The 16,384-nt window shown below is 42.1% G+C and overlaps 1 protein-coding gene across 2 annotated transcripts; it reads left to right on the top strand.

The window, feature by feature from the left end:
* The first annotated feature begins 66 nt into the window (after positions 1 to 66).
* On the top strand, positions 67 to 4,306 carry RPL15 (ribosomal protein L15). 2 transcript variants are annotated; one of them, XM_066351318.1, is made up of 4 exons: positions 67 to 101; positions 824 to 1,005; positions 1,459 to 1,595; positions 2,304 to 4,306. In XM_066351318.1, the coding sequence occupies exons 2-4, from the start codon at positions 834 to 836 to the stop codon at positions 2,607 to 2,609; spliced, it is 615 nt and encodes a 204-aa protein (XP_066207415.1). In that variant the 5' UTR covers positions 67 to 101; positions 824 to 833; the 3' UTR covers positions 2,610 to 4,306. The 2 variants fall into 2 exon arrangements, with proteins under 2 accessions (XP_066207415.1, XP_066207416.1); XM_066351319.1 differs by having other exon boundaries at positions 101 to 110.
* The last annotated feature ends 12,078 nt before the right edge of the window (positions 4,307 to 16,384 follow it).

The raw sequence follows: 16,384 nt of genomic DNA, 5'->3' as shown, positions 1-16,384 counted from the left end.
CGCAGCTTTCCACCGGAAAGAGTTTCGCTGAATTGGGGGAGGAGCCCAAAAGGGATTGTGGGAGAAGGGCCTTTCTTTTCCGTCTGGCTGCTGCTTATCCGGTAAGCTGTGTGAGCGTTATTCCCTATTCCATCCGCCGCTCATCTCTTTTCTCTTGGGCCATCCATGATCGAGGACCCTGCATCCTTGTAGTTTTTCGTGCCTCCTGTGCGGCGCGAGTTTGATCAGGATGCGCGGCAGCGGGCTTATAGAAAGGCGGGACCCGGGACGGGCTGGGGGATGATGTGATGGCGGCGCGAATTCGAGCTGGGCCTGGAGCGTGAAGGAAAGGGAGGCGTGGGGCTAAAAGGAGGGGAGAGGCTAAGGCATAGGAAGCTGGGCCAGGGCTTCCTAAAGCTAGCCCGGCCGATTGAGTGGGCCAAATGCTTTTTTCCTAGAGAGTTAATCATCGGCGGCGGGAACATCTTCCCCTGTGCTGTCTGCGAGGTCTCTGCAGACGGGGCCCGGCCCTTGGGGACGCCGCCTGCCGCAGTCTTCCGCCCCCTCCCGGCCCAAATCTAGCGCCATTCATTCGTCCAACAACAAAAACGTGCCGAGGGGCCTTCCTGCGCGGCTCCGCGCCGGGGCCGCAGAGGTGGCTGAGCGCTGCTTTCCGCCGGCGCAGAGGGTTCGGCGGGCTGGGCGCTGCAGTTTGTGCAGAGCCATTTTCATTCTCCCTGGTTTCCGTGTGGTGGGCGGGGAACTAAGATGGACGGAGTCTTCTCCTTTAAGTGGATGGTATTTTCTTTTTTTTTTTATTTTAATGCCCGGTTTTATCTCCCAGGTAAGCCAGGATGGGCGCTTACAAGTACATCCAGGAGCTGTGGAGGAAGAAGCAGTCCGATGTGATGCGCTTCCTTCTCAGGGTGCGCTGCTGGCAGTACCGCCAGCTCTCGGCGCTGCACAGGGCCCCCCGCCCCACCCGGCCCGATAAAGCGCGCAGGCTGGGCTACAAGGCCAAGCAAGGTGAGTGAGTGGTCTCTGCCCGGGTGCTTGGATAACACTGTACTCCTCGGGGAGAGCTGGAAAGCGGTGTTAGTGAAGAGCTGCAGTGGCCCCGATGTCCTGATGGCTTCCATCGTGTCGGGCTTGGGCGCAGTTGTCTCCAGCTGTCTGCACATTGAAGTGGTTGACCAGTCAGTGCGCACAGTTGTCTAGCAAGTGTGGCATAGATGACTTGTTTGCATGAGTTTGGGCTAAAGCAAAATAACAATGGAAATGAGAAGTTAATCTCTGTGGTTGCCAAGATATTTTGAAAAATACAGGACTGTGTTCCTTTTTTTTTTTTAAAGTGGGTCTCAAACTGATATTAGTTATACCTTCATCGGATATATAGTGTTTGACTTACGGTCTGAATATATTTGCTGGAGGAATAAAAGTGATGTGTTTTGAGCCTTGCTCTGTAACTTGTGTTTCTAGGTTATGTCATTTATCGGATTCGCGTGCGCCGCGGTGGCCGCAAACGCCCTGTTCCTAAGGGCGCCACCTACGGCAAGCCTGTCCACCACGGTGTCAACCAGCTCAAGTTCGCTCGGAGCCTCCAGTCTGTTGCCGAGGTAAGTGGGTCTTGAGTCGCAGTTGTGTTGGTCACCCACCTCCTGGAGATGGTGTAGAAAGAGCCGGGCAGCTTTCCTGATGGCTAACTTGTGCCTGGGTGGGCCCTTTGTTTTATTAATAGATGGGCTCTGAGCGTTTTACTTATTAATCTAGGTAAAGAATGTCTGTCAAGGACAAGACTTTGTTATAATTTGTCTTTGCTCATATATGTCGGGAAGTGTGTTTCATGGTTAGTGTGAACCTCTGATCCCTAAGCTTTGAAAGGGCAGTCAACTTCGTCTTGAAGAGTACATCTCCAAGTATGTAGCAGCTGTGTCTTTGTAAAAGGCAAAGAAGACTATGCAGAAGCCTCCATTGTGGCCTGTGAAGCCTCAAATATGCGGAATGTCGATTTTCTGTAAAAGTTTGCCGATAGAAAAAAGGCGATTTTTTTTTCTTGTTTTTTTTTTTTAAGTGAGAGTAATGGAGATAAGTGGACAGTTGCCCACATGGACCAATGCGGTCAGGGGCCATTGCTTGAGTATTTAAGAGACAGACCCCATTCATCAGGGAGGGGGTAATAATAGGAAATAGTTAGTAGTTAGTAAGTTTACCTTTTAGTACTTAATGGTCACACTTCTGTCTTGTGTCTAGTGAACTAAAAAATTCTTGGTTCCTAATTTGCTACCATTGGAAATACGGGAGGCTGACCTTTTTTCCTTTTCTAGGAGCGAGCTGGACGCCACTGTGGGGCTCTGAGAGTCCTGAATTCTTACTGGGTTGGTGAAGATTCCACATACAAATTCTTTGAGGTTATCCTCATTGATCCATTCCATAAGGCTATCAGAAGGAATCCTGACACCCAGTGGATCACCAAACCTGTCCACAAGCACAGGGAGATGCGGGGGCTAACATCTGCAGGCCGCAAGAGCCGTGGCCTTGGGAAGGGCCACAAGTTCCACCACACTATTGGTGGCTCTCGCCGTGCAGCCTGGAGAAGGCGCAATACTCTCCAGCTCCACCGCTACCGCTAATAAGTCATGTTTGTAAAAATCTTGCCTAATAAAACAATTTAGGACAGTTGTGTCTGCTTAAAAGTGTCTTTGTTAAAACTAGTCTGCAGATTGTTTCATGAATGCATTGTCAAATTACAAAAGTTACGTGCAATAATGTTTGAAAACTATAAGTGATGGTGTATCTTGTTTCTCATAAGATAATCGCTTTTGTCTTTGCTTATCAGTGATTTTCAACCTTTTTCATCTTGTGGCATGCATAATGTAATTACTAAAATTCTGTGGCACACCAAAATACATACTTTTTGGGCAATCTGACAGAAAAAGTTATTTTGATTAACACCAGATGGCTATTGTATTTGACAATCTTAAGGGAAAAGAGATTAGTGCCCTTGACTAGAGTCAGTTACTGCATGTTTTAAAAATTCTTGTGGCACACTGGTTGAAAATTGCTGCTTTATCTTCTTAGGGAGTTGTCTGTGTCAGTGTTTAAATGCTCTTTGGTATAATAGGTGTCAAGTTCTGTGCAAGAGGAGCGCAGAACCAGCTGTGTAGATTTGTCGGTGCATGTGATGAAACCTACAGCTTTATTGGGGTAATGCAGTACTCTGCTAGTTTACTCTCAAGGGGCTATTTTTGGAGTTTGGTAAGGACATTTTTCAATTGAGTTTTGCTTGGAAATTGGAAAGATATCCTAATCTGTTCTCAAGAGCCTGTGCAGGAAAATGAAAGTTAATTAGGGGATGTCCACATTTTAGATTAACCCAATAAATACAACTGCTTCTGAAAGGAGAGAAGTTTAAAAGAATGCCACCATTTTTTTAGGAGAATTGAAGTTAATCTTGTTGAAGAGTTTTCTCTTCAAATTAAACATCCTGTTTACCTAAACAAAATTGGCTTGGTTTCCACAGTACCACTGACCTTTACATAAAAAGTGAGGCTCCTGATTCAATCCTATGACTCATGGGATCTTTAAATACATGCAAAGTAGTAATAGTAATTACACTGGCATGTTTTGAAACTGATGGAGATTGGACGTTAAGGTAAATGAGAAGGGAATTAACTTGAAGGTGTGTGAGTAACCATTATGAACCCTATAGCCACCATAAGGGGAAAATATGATTGGCTTTATTTAGAAGTACTTCGTTGCTTAGTCCTTTTAGACTTAACAAGTCATCTTGGGTAAGCTCACTATAACCATTTCCATAAAGCTGAGAAAAGTCATGCAGTTGGTGTTAGTACAGGTCCGTGGTCTAACGTTATACATTGTTTACAGTTATTTTTCTCATCCCTATTCAAATTACCCTTAAAACCTTTATCATTCCACAAAATTCCCAGGCATCAGTTGTGCCCACCTTAATGTGAAAGCATGCCACCATGTTCTGTTTGCCTCGTGTCTTCCAGTAGATGACATCTGTTTTCCAGGGTGCACTTGGGTATGTAGGAAATGTAGAAGAGGAATTGGCCCCAATTTCCAAATTTGGGTTTGCTGACTCTATCTGTTTGGTTCCAAAATAATTGCTCGTTTCCTTTTTTAACCAATTTTTCTTATTTTCTTCAGGGTCTTAAAAGGCTTGATTGAATGGTTTCCAGAAAACATGTAGCAGACTCATAAAACCTCTTACGACCTAAATTCCTTTCCATTCAAAAATCTTAAACCATCTATTTTGTGTGTAGTTATTGTTCAACTGAAGGAATAAATATCTGCTAAACTAAAACATTGACCGTGTTATCTTTTGTCATCTAAATCCTAACATGCTTTAGAGCAAACCAAATATCCTAACCTGCGAAAAGGTATCAAAATGTGATGGCAGAAAGACAATTTGTGGGAAAATGAAATGTGTAGTATTTAGTCTAGAGGTTTTCTCTCTTGGTTCTTTGGTCCTTGCATGAATTATAAAAATTTAAGTCATTTAAACTGTTTAGGATGCTAATTTGGGGAGGGGAGGGAGGATTCAGACCCGTCTCCAAAAGGCCTGTCCTTGTGACCTTACAGTTTTCTCCACAACAACAAACAGCTAAAGCTCTCCTGTTGCCTTAATATGTTACTCCTGTACTTGGTACTAAAATCCTTACAACACACTTCCACTTGGTACCTACTTTCACCATGCGACTTAATGTCCTCCTGCTGTCATTCTATTGCATCCCAGCCTTCTTGCTGTTCTCAGACATGTGAAGCACTATTCCTAATGCCTTTATGATAGGAAATCCCAAAAATTAAATGTCAATTGGGAGGCTTTACTTGACTGCCCCACAAGCTGTTCTGTTTGCTTTAATATTTGTAGATGGGCATATGATTCAAACATAGCCAAACTGATTAGAATTTTCTTTAGAAATAGAGCAATTGGGGCCCTAGCCGGTTGCTCAGTTGGTGAGAGCGTCATCCTGAAATCAAGGTTGCAAGTCTCATCCTTGGTTAGGGAACATGGAAAGTGACCAATGAATGCACAAGTGGAACAACCACTTAGAAGTTCTCAGAAGGTTGAAGATTCTGAGGGCTATACCTGATTCCAACGGGTAGGGAAATGATATCTTACCGTGTGCCTAGAAGGAGAGGGAGAACCACATATTTGTGAACAGTTCTACTGTTGAACACCTACACTAATGCATTTGATTTTCTTTTGTCCTTGTACACACATGAGGGGTTATAGAGAAGAGCTGGTATAGCAAATGGAGAGCAGGAACTTGTGCAGTTCAGACTGACATGAAAACTTACATAACTGCTTAGAATTGTTAGCATATGGCCCTGGCTGGATAACTCGGTCAAGAGTGTCCTCTAGATATACCAAGGTTGCAGGTTCAAATCCTCGTCAGAGCACATGGGAGAGCCAACAAATGCATAAGTAAGTGGAACAACAAATCGATGTTTTCTTCCTCTCTCTAAAATCAATAAGATATTAAAGAATTGTTGGTGTATGATGATAAAAACAGACTTGTCGGATTTTCTTATTTTTAAATTCTTTACAGACAGTGCAACCTTCCTACTGAGTTGATCCATTTGGTAAAATAGGGTTATTCACACAACTCTGTAACCAATTTTTCAGCCACTTTATTATGTAACATGGCTTTTTTCCTGTCAACCACATATTTATAGAAAAGTACTTTAGAATTGCACTATCCAATACAGTAATCACTAGCCACTTGTGACTAAATTAAAATTAAATATATTTTAAAAGTTTCTGAGTCACACTAGCCACATTTCAAGTGCTGAAAGGCCACATTAGCTACCATATTGGACAGCAGAGAAAACACTGACCATCACAGAAAGTTCTATTGATAGTGCAGCTATAGTCCCTTGACGTTCTTTCTTCTCTGGTGATATTTCCCAGTAAAGATGAGTTATCTGAAGTCCGGTTTTTCCACACGAAGTGTGTTTGATATGTAGATTTCATATCAGAATAGTATTTATTGCTACAGATTTTTAAGGTATGTAATTACTATTTCCTTTTCTCTGGTTGATACTAGATTTTTAGTTTTTGACAAGAGTTTTATACCAACAGTACTATTTTTTTTTGTAAATAAATTTTTATTTTAATGGGGTGACATCAATAAATCAGGGTACATATATTCAAAGAAAACATTTCCAGGTTATCTTGTCATTTAGTTCTGTTGCATACCCATCACCCAAAGAGAGATCGTCCTCCGTCACCCTCTATCCAGTTTTCTTTATACCCCTCCCCTTCCCCTCTCCCTCCTCCCCTCCCCCCACCCCCTGTAACCACCCCACTCCTGTCCATGTCTCTTAGTCTCGTTTTTATGTCCCACCAATGTATGGAATCCTGCAGTTCTTGTTTTTTTATGATTCACTTATTTCACTCCGCATAATGTTATCAAGATTCCACCATTCTGCTTGCTGTAAGTGATCCGATGTCATCATTTCTTCTAGCTGAATACTATACCATGGTGTATATGTGCCCCATCTTCTTTATCCAGTCTTCTATTTTTTTTTACAGTGATTAAAAGCCTTTAAGCAAACTCTTGGCCAATACAGCAAGAATCCATAAAAGAGTAGTGTCCTTAACATGTTCACCAAGTCCAAGTTGGCCCCATCTCCATTCCAAATTCCTGAAAAATGCAACCCAACCACAGTTCAGTTTGTTAGGAGCTGTCACAGGGAGCAGGAGTCCAGGAAAAGTCCACATCCAGGAAAAGTCCTCATGGCACTGGAATTGTTGTCATCATTCTATACTTTGCAGCTCATGTCCAAGTCCCAATGACCGCTGCTTCTAGCTGGTAATGATTCAAGTAGACTGGAAAGCTATTTGCAGCATGCGTGGATATGGAGCTTCTGTTCTCCTCTGCCTGGAGAGATGAGACCAGGTTGCTTTTCCCTGGAGCTCTGCGACTGTGGCATGGTAAAGAGAACCTTGGGATACACTAAGCTGGGTGGCAAAGGTAGATTCATAATAGAAGTTGGCAAAAGGGGGAAAGAGAGCTCTAAATTAAGAGTAGGTCCCAGCCTGAAATATGAGTGGGGCATTGAGGTAGGAGGGATAAAGGAAACACTATATATTAAGCAAAGCAGCAGAAAATAGGACTATCAACACCCACAACAGAGATCTTTGAGGGAAGAATAAAAAACCTGACTATTCAGGCAAAACATAGTTAAGTGGCCCTTGTGCAAATGAGATCAGTCTACCTGCTTCTTGGAAGAAATACCCTAGGCTCGTCCACAGTGTCGTAGATGGGCCGACGGCCCTGGGCACCTTTGCCTTCAGTGGCAAACCCCAGCATTCTGGGCAAGGTTAGGTCATAGGTGGCTGGAGCAGGGCTGGAAGAGACTGAACCCTCCCTTAGAGGAGCGAGGGGGAAGCCTACCTTCCAGTGTCCCTGTTTCCTCACAGCAGAGGCATGTAAGTCTGGCAGGCTTTAGCTCAATGACCTTCCTTTCCACTATTGAAGCAGGACCCAGATGGCATCCTATGAGACCCCTTTGGGGCGCTGGAGCCTTTAAGGGTGTATCCTAAAAGCTGGTAGTTCTCCTAATCTCTATTGGGCTTTTTCTGCCTCTAGGTATCTTAAAAGCCATGCTCAGAAGATCTCGCTGAGGGGTTTGAGGATCCCCATCCGCCTATATAAATCTTTTCCATATATCTGGAGCCATTTAGAAAAAGACAAAACAGTGTTATTAGCTGGATCTAATAAAGAAGGTAGTAGTTTGCAGGCGAAAAAGATTTGGTGTCTCCTGTTCATCAGCATTCAAAAGAAATGTAATTTTTTTTTTTTTTAAGTAAGAAGCATGATATGGTAGACCCGTAGGAGTTCCAGGATATGACTAGCCCCTTTAAAAAAAATTTTTTTTAATTGACCTTAAAATGTTTGCTGAGTACACTTTAATAATACCTTAACTTTAAAGATTGTAAGCATGACAAAATACAGTAAATGCTTTTGCTCCATATGCAGGAGCATTTTCAGTTTAGCCAGTTTAGGAAATCCAATAATAGAACAATACATACAGACAATGAGTTATAACATGCTTAGCAGCCTCTCCTGTACTGACAGAGGTTACTATAGATCTGGAATATGTATCCACTGTAATGTGGACATACAACTGTTTGCCAAATGAAGGTATATGAGTAACATCCATCTGCCAAAGTTGTCCTGGTAGGGGTCCTTGAGGGTTAACTCCAAATGAAGGGGCAGTATAGGACCCCTTGGACAGGATTTCCCAATCTGCCGTGCTGCTTCCCGAGAAAGTTGAAACTGTTTACACCGGGCTGCAGCGTTCTGGTGATGAATAGTATGAGACTGACTTGCTCGGTTTGTCATGGTTGCTACATATAATTTTCTTTTGGGTAGCTTGATCAACAAGGGCATTCCTAGGCCCTGGCCGGTTGGCTCAGTGGTAGAGCATTGGCCTGGTGTGCAGGATTCCCGGGTTCGATTCCAAGTCAGAGCACACAGAAGAAGCGCCCATCTACTTCTCCACCCCTCCCGTTCTCCTTCCTCTCTGTCTCTCTCTTCCCCTCCCGCAGCCAAGGCTCCACCAGAGCAAAGCCACCCTGGGCACTAAGGATGGCCCCATGGCCTCTGCCTCAGGCACTAGAATGGCTCTGGTTGCAACAGAGCATTCCCTCCCCCCCCCCCGTAGGCATGCCAGGCGGATCCCAGTCAGGCGCATGAGGGAGTCTGTCTGACTGCCTCCCCATTTCCATCTTCAGAAAAATACAAAACATAAATAAATAAAAGAAAAAATACAACAACAACAAAAAAAAAAAAAAAAGGAAAAGAGAAAGAAAAAAGAAAAGAAAAAAGAAAAAGAAAAAGAAAAAAAAAAGGGGCATTCCCTTGTGCTAAAGCTCCAGGGAGCATGGAGTGAGCTTGAGTATGTCCTATGAAACATGGAGCTCTATGTTGACATATAAGTCTTTGAAGAAGGAGGAACTGCTGAAATAGTTCATCAGCATTTGTCCCTAAGACAGCAGTCTTTATAGTGGAAACACCATAAGTAAATATTTGCTGTCTGTCTATAGATTAAGGGGGGAATATGACAAATGCTGAAAAGCCATGATCTTTGTGCCCCTCACCTCCCCCAAACCCCTCCCTCTCCTCCCCCCACCCTGTAACCCCAACATTGTTGTCCATGTCTCTGAGTCTCATCTTTATGTCCCACCTATGTATGGAATCATATAGTTCTTAGTTTTTTTCTGATTTACTTCTTTCGCTCAGTATAATGTTATCAAGGCCCATCCATGTTGTTGTAAAAGATCCTATGTCATCATTTCTTATGGCTGAGTAGTATTCCATAGTATATATATATACCAAAGCTTTTTAATCCACTCATCCTCTGATGGACACTTGGGCTGTTTCCAGATCTTTGCTATTGTGAACACTGCTGCCATAAACATGGGGGTGCATTTCTTCTTTTCAAACAGTGCTATGGTTGTCTTGGGGTATATTCCTAACAGTGGTATAGCTGGGTCAAAAGGCAGTTCGATTTTTAATTTTTTGAGGAATCTCCATACTGTTTTCCACAGTGGCTGCACCAGTCTGCATTCCCACCAGCAGTGCAGGAGGGTTCCCTTTTCTCCACATCCTCGCCAGCACTTATTCTGTGTTGTTTTGTTGATGAGCGCCATTCTGACTGGTGTGAGGTGATATCTCATTGTGGTTTTAATTTGCATTTCTCTAATCATTAGTGATGTTGAACATTTTTTCATATGCCTATTGGCCATCTGTGTGTCCTCTTTGGAGAAGTGTCTATTCATTTCTTTTGCCCATTTTTGGATTGGATTGTTTGTCTTCCTGGTATTAAGTTTTATAAGTTCTTTATAAATTTTGGTTATTAACCCCTTATCAGACGCAATGTCAAATATATTCTCCCATTGTGTAGTTTGTCTTTTTATTCTGTTCTTATTGTCTTTAGCTGTGCAGAAGCTTTTTAGTTTGATAAAGTCCCATTTGTTTATCCTGTCTTTTATTTCACTTGCCTGTGGAGACAAATCAGCAAATATATTGCTGCGAGAGATGTCAGAGAGCTTACTGCCTATGTTTTCTTCTAAGATGCTTATGGTTTCATGGCTTACATTTAAGTCTTTTATCCATTTTGAGTTTATTTTTGTGAGTGGTGTAAGTTGGTGGTCTAGTTTCATTTTTTTGCAGGTAGCTGTCCAATTTTCCCAACACCATTTGTTGAAGAGGCTGTCTTTACTCCATTATATTGTCTTACATCCTTTGTCAAATATCAGTTGTCCATAGAGCTGTAGGTTTATTTCTGGGTTCTCTGTTCTGTTCCATTGATCTATGTGCCTGTTCTTATGCCAGTACCATGCTGTTTTGAGTACAATGGCCTTATAATATAACTTGGTATCCAGAAGTGTGATACCTCCCGCTTTATTCTTCCTTTTCAAGATTGCTGAGGCTATTCGTGTTCTCTTTTGGTTCCATATAAATTTTTGTTTATTCATTTTAGAGAAGGGGAGAGAGAGAGGAGGGGGAGGAGCAGGAAGCATCAACTCCCATATGTGCCTTGACTGGGCAAGCCCAAGGTTTCGAACTGGCGACCTCAGCGTTCCAGGTCGACGCTTTATCCACTGCGCCACCACAAGTCAGGCAAATTTTTGGAAAATGTGTTCTATATCTTTGAAGTAAGTCATTGGTATTTTAATCGGTATTGCATTGAATTTATAAATTGCTTTGGGTAATATAGACATTTTAATGATGTTTATTCTTCCTAACCATGAGCACGGTATATGCCTCCACTTATTCATATCTTCCCTGATTTCTTTTATCAATGTTTTATAATTTTCCGAGTACAAGTCTTTAATCTCTTTGGTTAGATTTATTCCTAGGTACTTTATTTTTTTGGTTGCAATGGCAAAGGGGATTGATTCCTTGATTTCTCTTTCTGACAGTTCATTATTAGTGTATAAAAATGCCTCTGATTTCTGAGTATTGATTTTATATCCTGCCACCTTGCTGAATTCATTTATCAGGTCTAGTAGTTTTTTGACTGAGACTTTAGGGTTTTCTATATACAATATCATATCATCTGCAAATAATGATAGTTTTACTTCTTCTTTTTTAATTCGGATGCCTTTTATTTCTTTTTCTTGTCTGATTGCTGTGGCTAGGACTTCCAGAACTATGTTGAATAAGAGTGGTGAGGCCCTGGCCGGTTGGCTCAGCGGTAGAGCATCGGCCTGGTGTGCGGGGGACCCGGGTTTGATTCCCAGCCAGGGCACATAGGAGAAGCGCCCATCCGCTTCTCCACCCCCCCTCCTTCCTTTCTGTCTCTCTCTTCCCCTCCTGCAGCTGGGGCTCCATTGGAGCAAGGATGGCCCGGGCGCTGGGGATGGCTCCTTGGCCTCTGCCCCAGGCGCTAGAGTGGCTCTGGTCGCGGCAGAGCGATGCCCCGGAGGGGCAGAGCATCGCCCCCGGTGGGCAGAGCGTGGCCCCTGGTGGGCATGCCGGGTGGATCCTGGTTGGGCGCATGCGGGAGTCTGTCTGACTGTCTCTGCCCATTTCCAGCTTCAGAAAAAAAAAAAAAAAAAAAAAAAAGAGTGGTGAAAGGAGGCACCCCTGCCTTGTTCCTGATCTTAAGGGGATTGCTTTTAATTTTTGCCCATTGAGTATGATGTTGGCTGTGGGTTTGTCATAGATGGCCTTTATTGTGTTGAGGTATGTTCCCTGTATTCCCACTTTGCTGAGAGTTTTGATCATGAATGGGTGCTGGATTTTATCAAATGCTTTTTCTGCATCTATTGAAATTATCATGTGGTTTTTCTCCTTTCTTTTGTTTATGTGATGAATCACATTGATTGATTTGCGAATATTTTACCAGCCTTGTCTCCCGAGAATAAATCCCACTTGATCATGGTGTATGATTTTTTTCATATATTGCTGGATCCAGTTTGCTAATAATTTGTTGAGGATTTTTGCATCTAAGTTCATCAGGGATATTGGCCTGTAATTTTCTTTTTTTGTGTTGTCTTTGCCTGGTTTTGGAATCAGAATTATGCTTGACTCATAAAAGGAGTTTGGGAGTCTTCCTTCCTCTTGAATTTTTTGAAATAGCTTGAGAAGGATAGGAGTTAGTTCTTCTTTGAATATTTGGTAGAATTAACTTGTGAAGCCATCAGGCCCAGGACTTTTCTTTTTTGGGAGTTTTTTGATAGCTGTTTCTATCTCATTTGTTGTAATTGGTCTGTTTAGGTTTTCTGATTCTTCCGGATTTTTGGAAGATTATATGATTCAAGGAATTTTCCCATTTCATCTAGGCTGTCTAGTTTTTTGGCGTACAGTTCTTCATAGTATTTTCTTACAATATTTTGTAATTCTGTTGTGTCAGTTGTTATTTCTCCACTCTCGTTTCTAATTTTATTTATTTGAGTCCTCTCTCTTTTTTTTTTTGTGAGTCTCGTTAAAGGTTCATCTATCTTGTTTACCTTTTCAAAGAACCAGCTCCTGGTTTCATTGATCCTCTGTATTGTTTCTTTAGCCTCTATGTCATTTATTTCTGCTCTGATCTTTATTATTTCCTTCCTTCTACTAGCTCTGGGCTTTACTTGCTGTTCTTTTTCTAGTTCTTTTAGATGCAGGGTTAAGTTGTTTATTTGAGCTTTTTCTAGCCTCTTGAGGTAAGCCTGTAATGCTATAAAGTTCCCTCTCAGGACTGCTTTTGCTGTGTCCCATAAATTTTGAGTTGATGTATGCTCATTATCGTTTGTTTCTAGGAATTTTTTAATTTCTTCTTTTTTTAATTTTTATTTATTTTTTATTAATTTTAATGCAGTGACATTGATAAATCAGGGTACATATGTTCCAAGAAAACATCTCCAGATTATTTTGACCTTTGATTATGCTGCATACCCCTCACTCAAACTCAAATCATCCTCCATCACCTTCTATCTGGTTTTCTTTGTGCCCCTACCCTCCCCCCACTCCCTCCCTCTCCTTCCTCGTCCCTTCCCCACCCCTCCACCCCACGCCCTGTTACCATCACATTCTTGTCCATGTCTCTAAGTCTCATTTTTATGTCCCATCTATGCATTGGTTCATATAGTTCTTAGTTTTTTTCTAATTTATTTATTTCACTCCGTATAATGTTATCAAGGTCCATCCATGTTATTGTAAATGATCCGATGTCATCATTTCTTATGGCTGAGAAGTATTCCATAGTATATATATACCAAAGCTTTTTAATCCACTCGTCCTCTGATGGACACTTGGGCTGTTTCCATATCTTCGCTATTGTGAACAATGCTGCTATAAACTTGGGGGTGCATTTCTCTTTCTGGAACCCTTCTATGGTGTCCTTGGGGTATATTCCTAAAAGTGGGATGGCTGGGTCAAAAGGCAGTTCGATTTTCAATTTTTTGAGGAATCTCCATACTGTTTTCCACAGAGGCTGCACCAGTCTGCATTCCCACCAGCAATGCAGGAGGGTTCCATTTTCTCCACATCCTCGCCAGCACTTATTCTGTGTTGTTTTGTTGATGATCGCCATTCTAACCGGTGTGAGGTGATATCTCATTGTGGTTTTAATTTGCATTTCTCTAATGATTAATGATGTTGAGCATTTTTTCATATGCCTATTAACCATCTGTGTGTCCTCTTTGGAGAAGTATCTATTCATTTCTTTTGCCCATTTTTGGATTGGATTGTTTGTCTTTCTGGTGTTGAGATTTACAAGTTCTTTATAAATTTTGGTTATTAACCCCTTATCAGACGCAATGTCAAGTATGTTCTCCCATTGTGTAGTTTGTCTTTTTATTCTGTTCTTATTGTTTTTGGCCGTGCAAAATCTTTTTAATTTGATATAGTCCCATTTGTTTATCCTGTCTTTTATTTCCCTTGCCCGTGGAGATAAATCAGCAAATATATCGCTGTGAGAGATGTCAGAGAGCTTACTGCCTATGTTTTCTACTAAGATGCTTATGGTTTCATGGCTTACATTTAAGTCTTTTATCCATTTTGAGTTTATTTTTGTGAATGGTGTAAGTTGATGGTCTAGTTTCATTTTTTTGCAGGTTGTTGTCCAATTTTCCCAACACCATTTGTTGAAGAGGCTATCTTTACTCCATTGTATTTCCTTACCTAATTTCTTCTTTGATCTCAATGTTAACCCATTCATTATTTAATAACGTGCTATTTAGTTTCCAAGTGTTTGAATGTTTTTCAATTTTTTTATTGTGGTTGATTTCTAGTTTAATGCCATTGTGATCAGAGAAAGTGCTCGATATGATTTCAATCTTCTTAAATTTGTTGAGACTGCTTTTGTGCCCTAACATGTGGTCTATTCTAGAGAATGTACTCTAGAGAGTGCTTGAAAAGAATGTATATTCTGTTGTTTTAGGGTGAAAGGTTCTGAAGATATCTATTAAATCGAGTTGATCTAATATGTCCTTTAAGTCTGCTGTTTCTTTGTTAATTTTCTTTCTTGAGGATCTAACTAATGATGTTAATGGGGTATTGAAATCCCCTACTATTATAGTATTGCTGTTGATCTCGCCCTTTAAGTCCATCAAAGTCTGCTTTATATATTTAGGTGCTCCTATATTAGGTGCATAGATATTTGTAATGGTTATATCTTCCTTTTGGATTGCTCCCTTTATCATTATGTAGTGACCTTCTTTATCTCTAACTATGGTCTTTGTTTTAAAGTCCATTTTGTCTGATAAAAGTATTGCTACCCCAGCTTTTTTTTCATTTCCATTTGCGTGAAATATTTTTTTCCATCCTTTTATCTTCAGTCTGTGTGCATCTTTTGATTTAAGGTGTGTCTCTTGTAGACAGCATATGTATGGGTCCTGTTTTCTTATCCACGCAGCTACCCTATGTCTCTTGATCGGATCATTTAATCCATTAACATTTAAGGTTATTACTGATATGTAATTGTTTATTGCCATTTTTTTTCTTTAAAACTGTATTCCTCTTTTGCTATATTCTTTTTTTCCTTTGATCTGTTTACAACAGTTCCCTTAGCATTTCTTGCAGCCTTGGTTTGGTTGCAGTGAATTCCTTGAGTTGTTTTTTTTTGTCTGTAAAGCTTTTTATTTCTCCTTCAATTTTAAATGATAGCCTTGCTGGATAAAGTAGTCTTGGTTGTAGGTTCTTGTTTTTCATTACTTTGAATATTTCTTGTCATTCCCTTCTGGCCTCAAGTGTTTCTGTTGAGAAGTCAGAAGTCATCCTTATGGGGGCTCCTTTGTAGGTGATAGTCTTTTTTTCTCTAGCAGCTTTTAATATTTTCTCTTTATCATTTAGCTTTGGTATTTTAATTATGATGTGTCTTGGTGTTGGTTTCTTTGGGTTTCTCCTTAATGGAGTTCTCTGTGCTTCCTGAACATGTGAAATGTTTTACTGCCTTAATTGGGGGAAGTTTTCCGTTATAATATGTTTGAACAAAGTCTCTATCCCTTGTTCTTTCTCTTCTTCTTCAGGAACCCCTATGATGCAGATGTTATTTCTCTTCATGTTGTCACAGAGCTCTCTTAGAGTTTCCTCTGGGGATTTCTCTTGGTTTATTTGTGTTGTATTTCTCTGCCTCCGCATTTTCTCTTCAAGGGAGTGGCTGTGATCACGTGCTTGGGTGCACAAGCATTGGTGGCCTTGGCCTTTGCCCCGCCCCCGTGTGTGACGTTATGTTCCGTCCTGAGGGTACTGGCGAGCACCTTTGCTCAGCTGTGGGTCTTCGCCTATTTCCGGGCTTTTGCCCTGCTCTTGCAGGAGGAGCCCATTCGAGGAACGGCTGCTAGCCTTGGCTCTACCGCCGGGCAGGACTGCGTGCCCAAGCTCAGCTCAGTAGCAGAACTCTGCCTCTTCTGGGCTTTTGGCTCCACCCCCGTGGGAGGAGCCGGCTACCAAGTCAGACCACAAGCCTGGGTTGCATGGGCGGGGCAAGGTTGTGCTCCTCTGCCCTTGCTCAGGGGCTGGTCTCCACCCTTTCCGGGGTTCCCGCCCTTCTCCTGCAGGCTGGATTACAGGCTGCTGGCAGCTGAGCTTGACCGCTTTTGCACGCCCCCTTCTCCCCAGCCAGGCAAGATTGAGCTCACACCTGAGCCCAGTGGTGGCCATCTGGCTTCTGCCCCTGCCAGCAGAACTGCGCTTTTGTCTTCCACTGCCACCCCCCTCCAGCGCGTCCTCAGCCATGTGGGTGGGGGCGTTGCAGCTCGGACCCTAAGACTCACTACTGTAGACCCAAAAGCTCCCTCCTTCTATGCGACTCTGCTCTGAATGCCGCAGGGGAGCTTGTTTGGCTGCTCTCCTGCTTCCCTTTGCTGGTATTGCTGTTTCCGGGGGAAATATTCACTTCAGCTTTGGGGAGTGACTCATCCCAGGGGTTAGGGTGGCTA

This window comes from Saccopteryx leptura, chromosome 10 (assembly GCF_036850995.1).
Source record: "Saccopteryx leptura isolate mSacLep1 chromosome 10, mSacLep1_pri_phased_curated, whole genome shotgun sequence".
In the NCBI taxonomy this organism is placed as follows: Eukaryota; Metazoa; Chordata; class Mammalia; order Chiroptera; family Emballonuridae; genus Saccopteryx; species Saccopteryx leptura.
The sequence above is the reverse complement of the archived record's forward strand: the minus strand, read 5'-3'. Positions and strand labels throughout refer to the sequence as shown.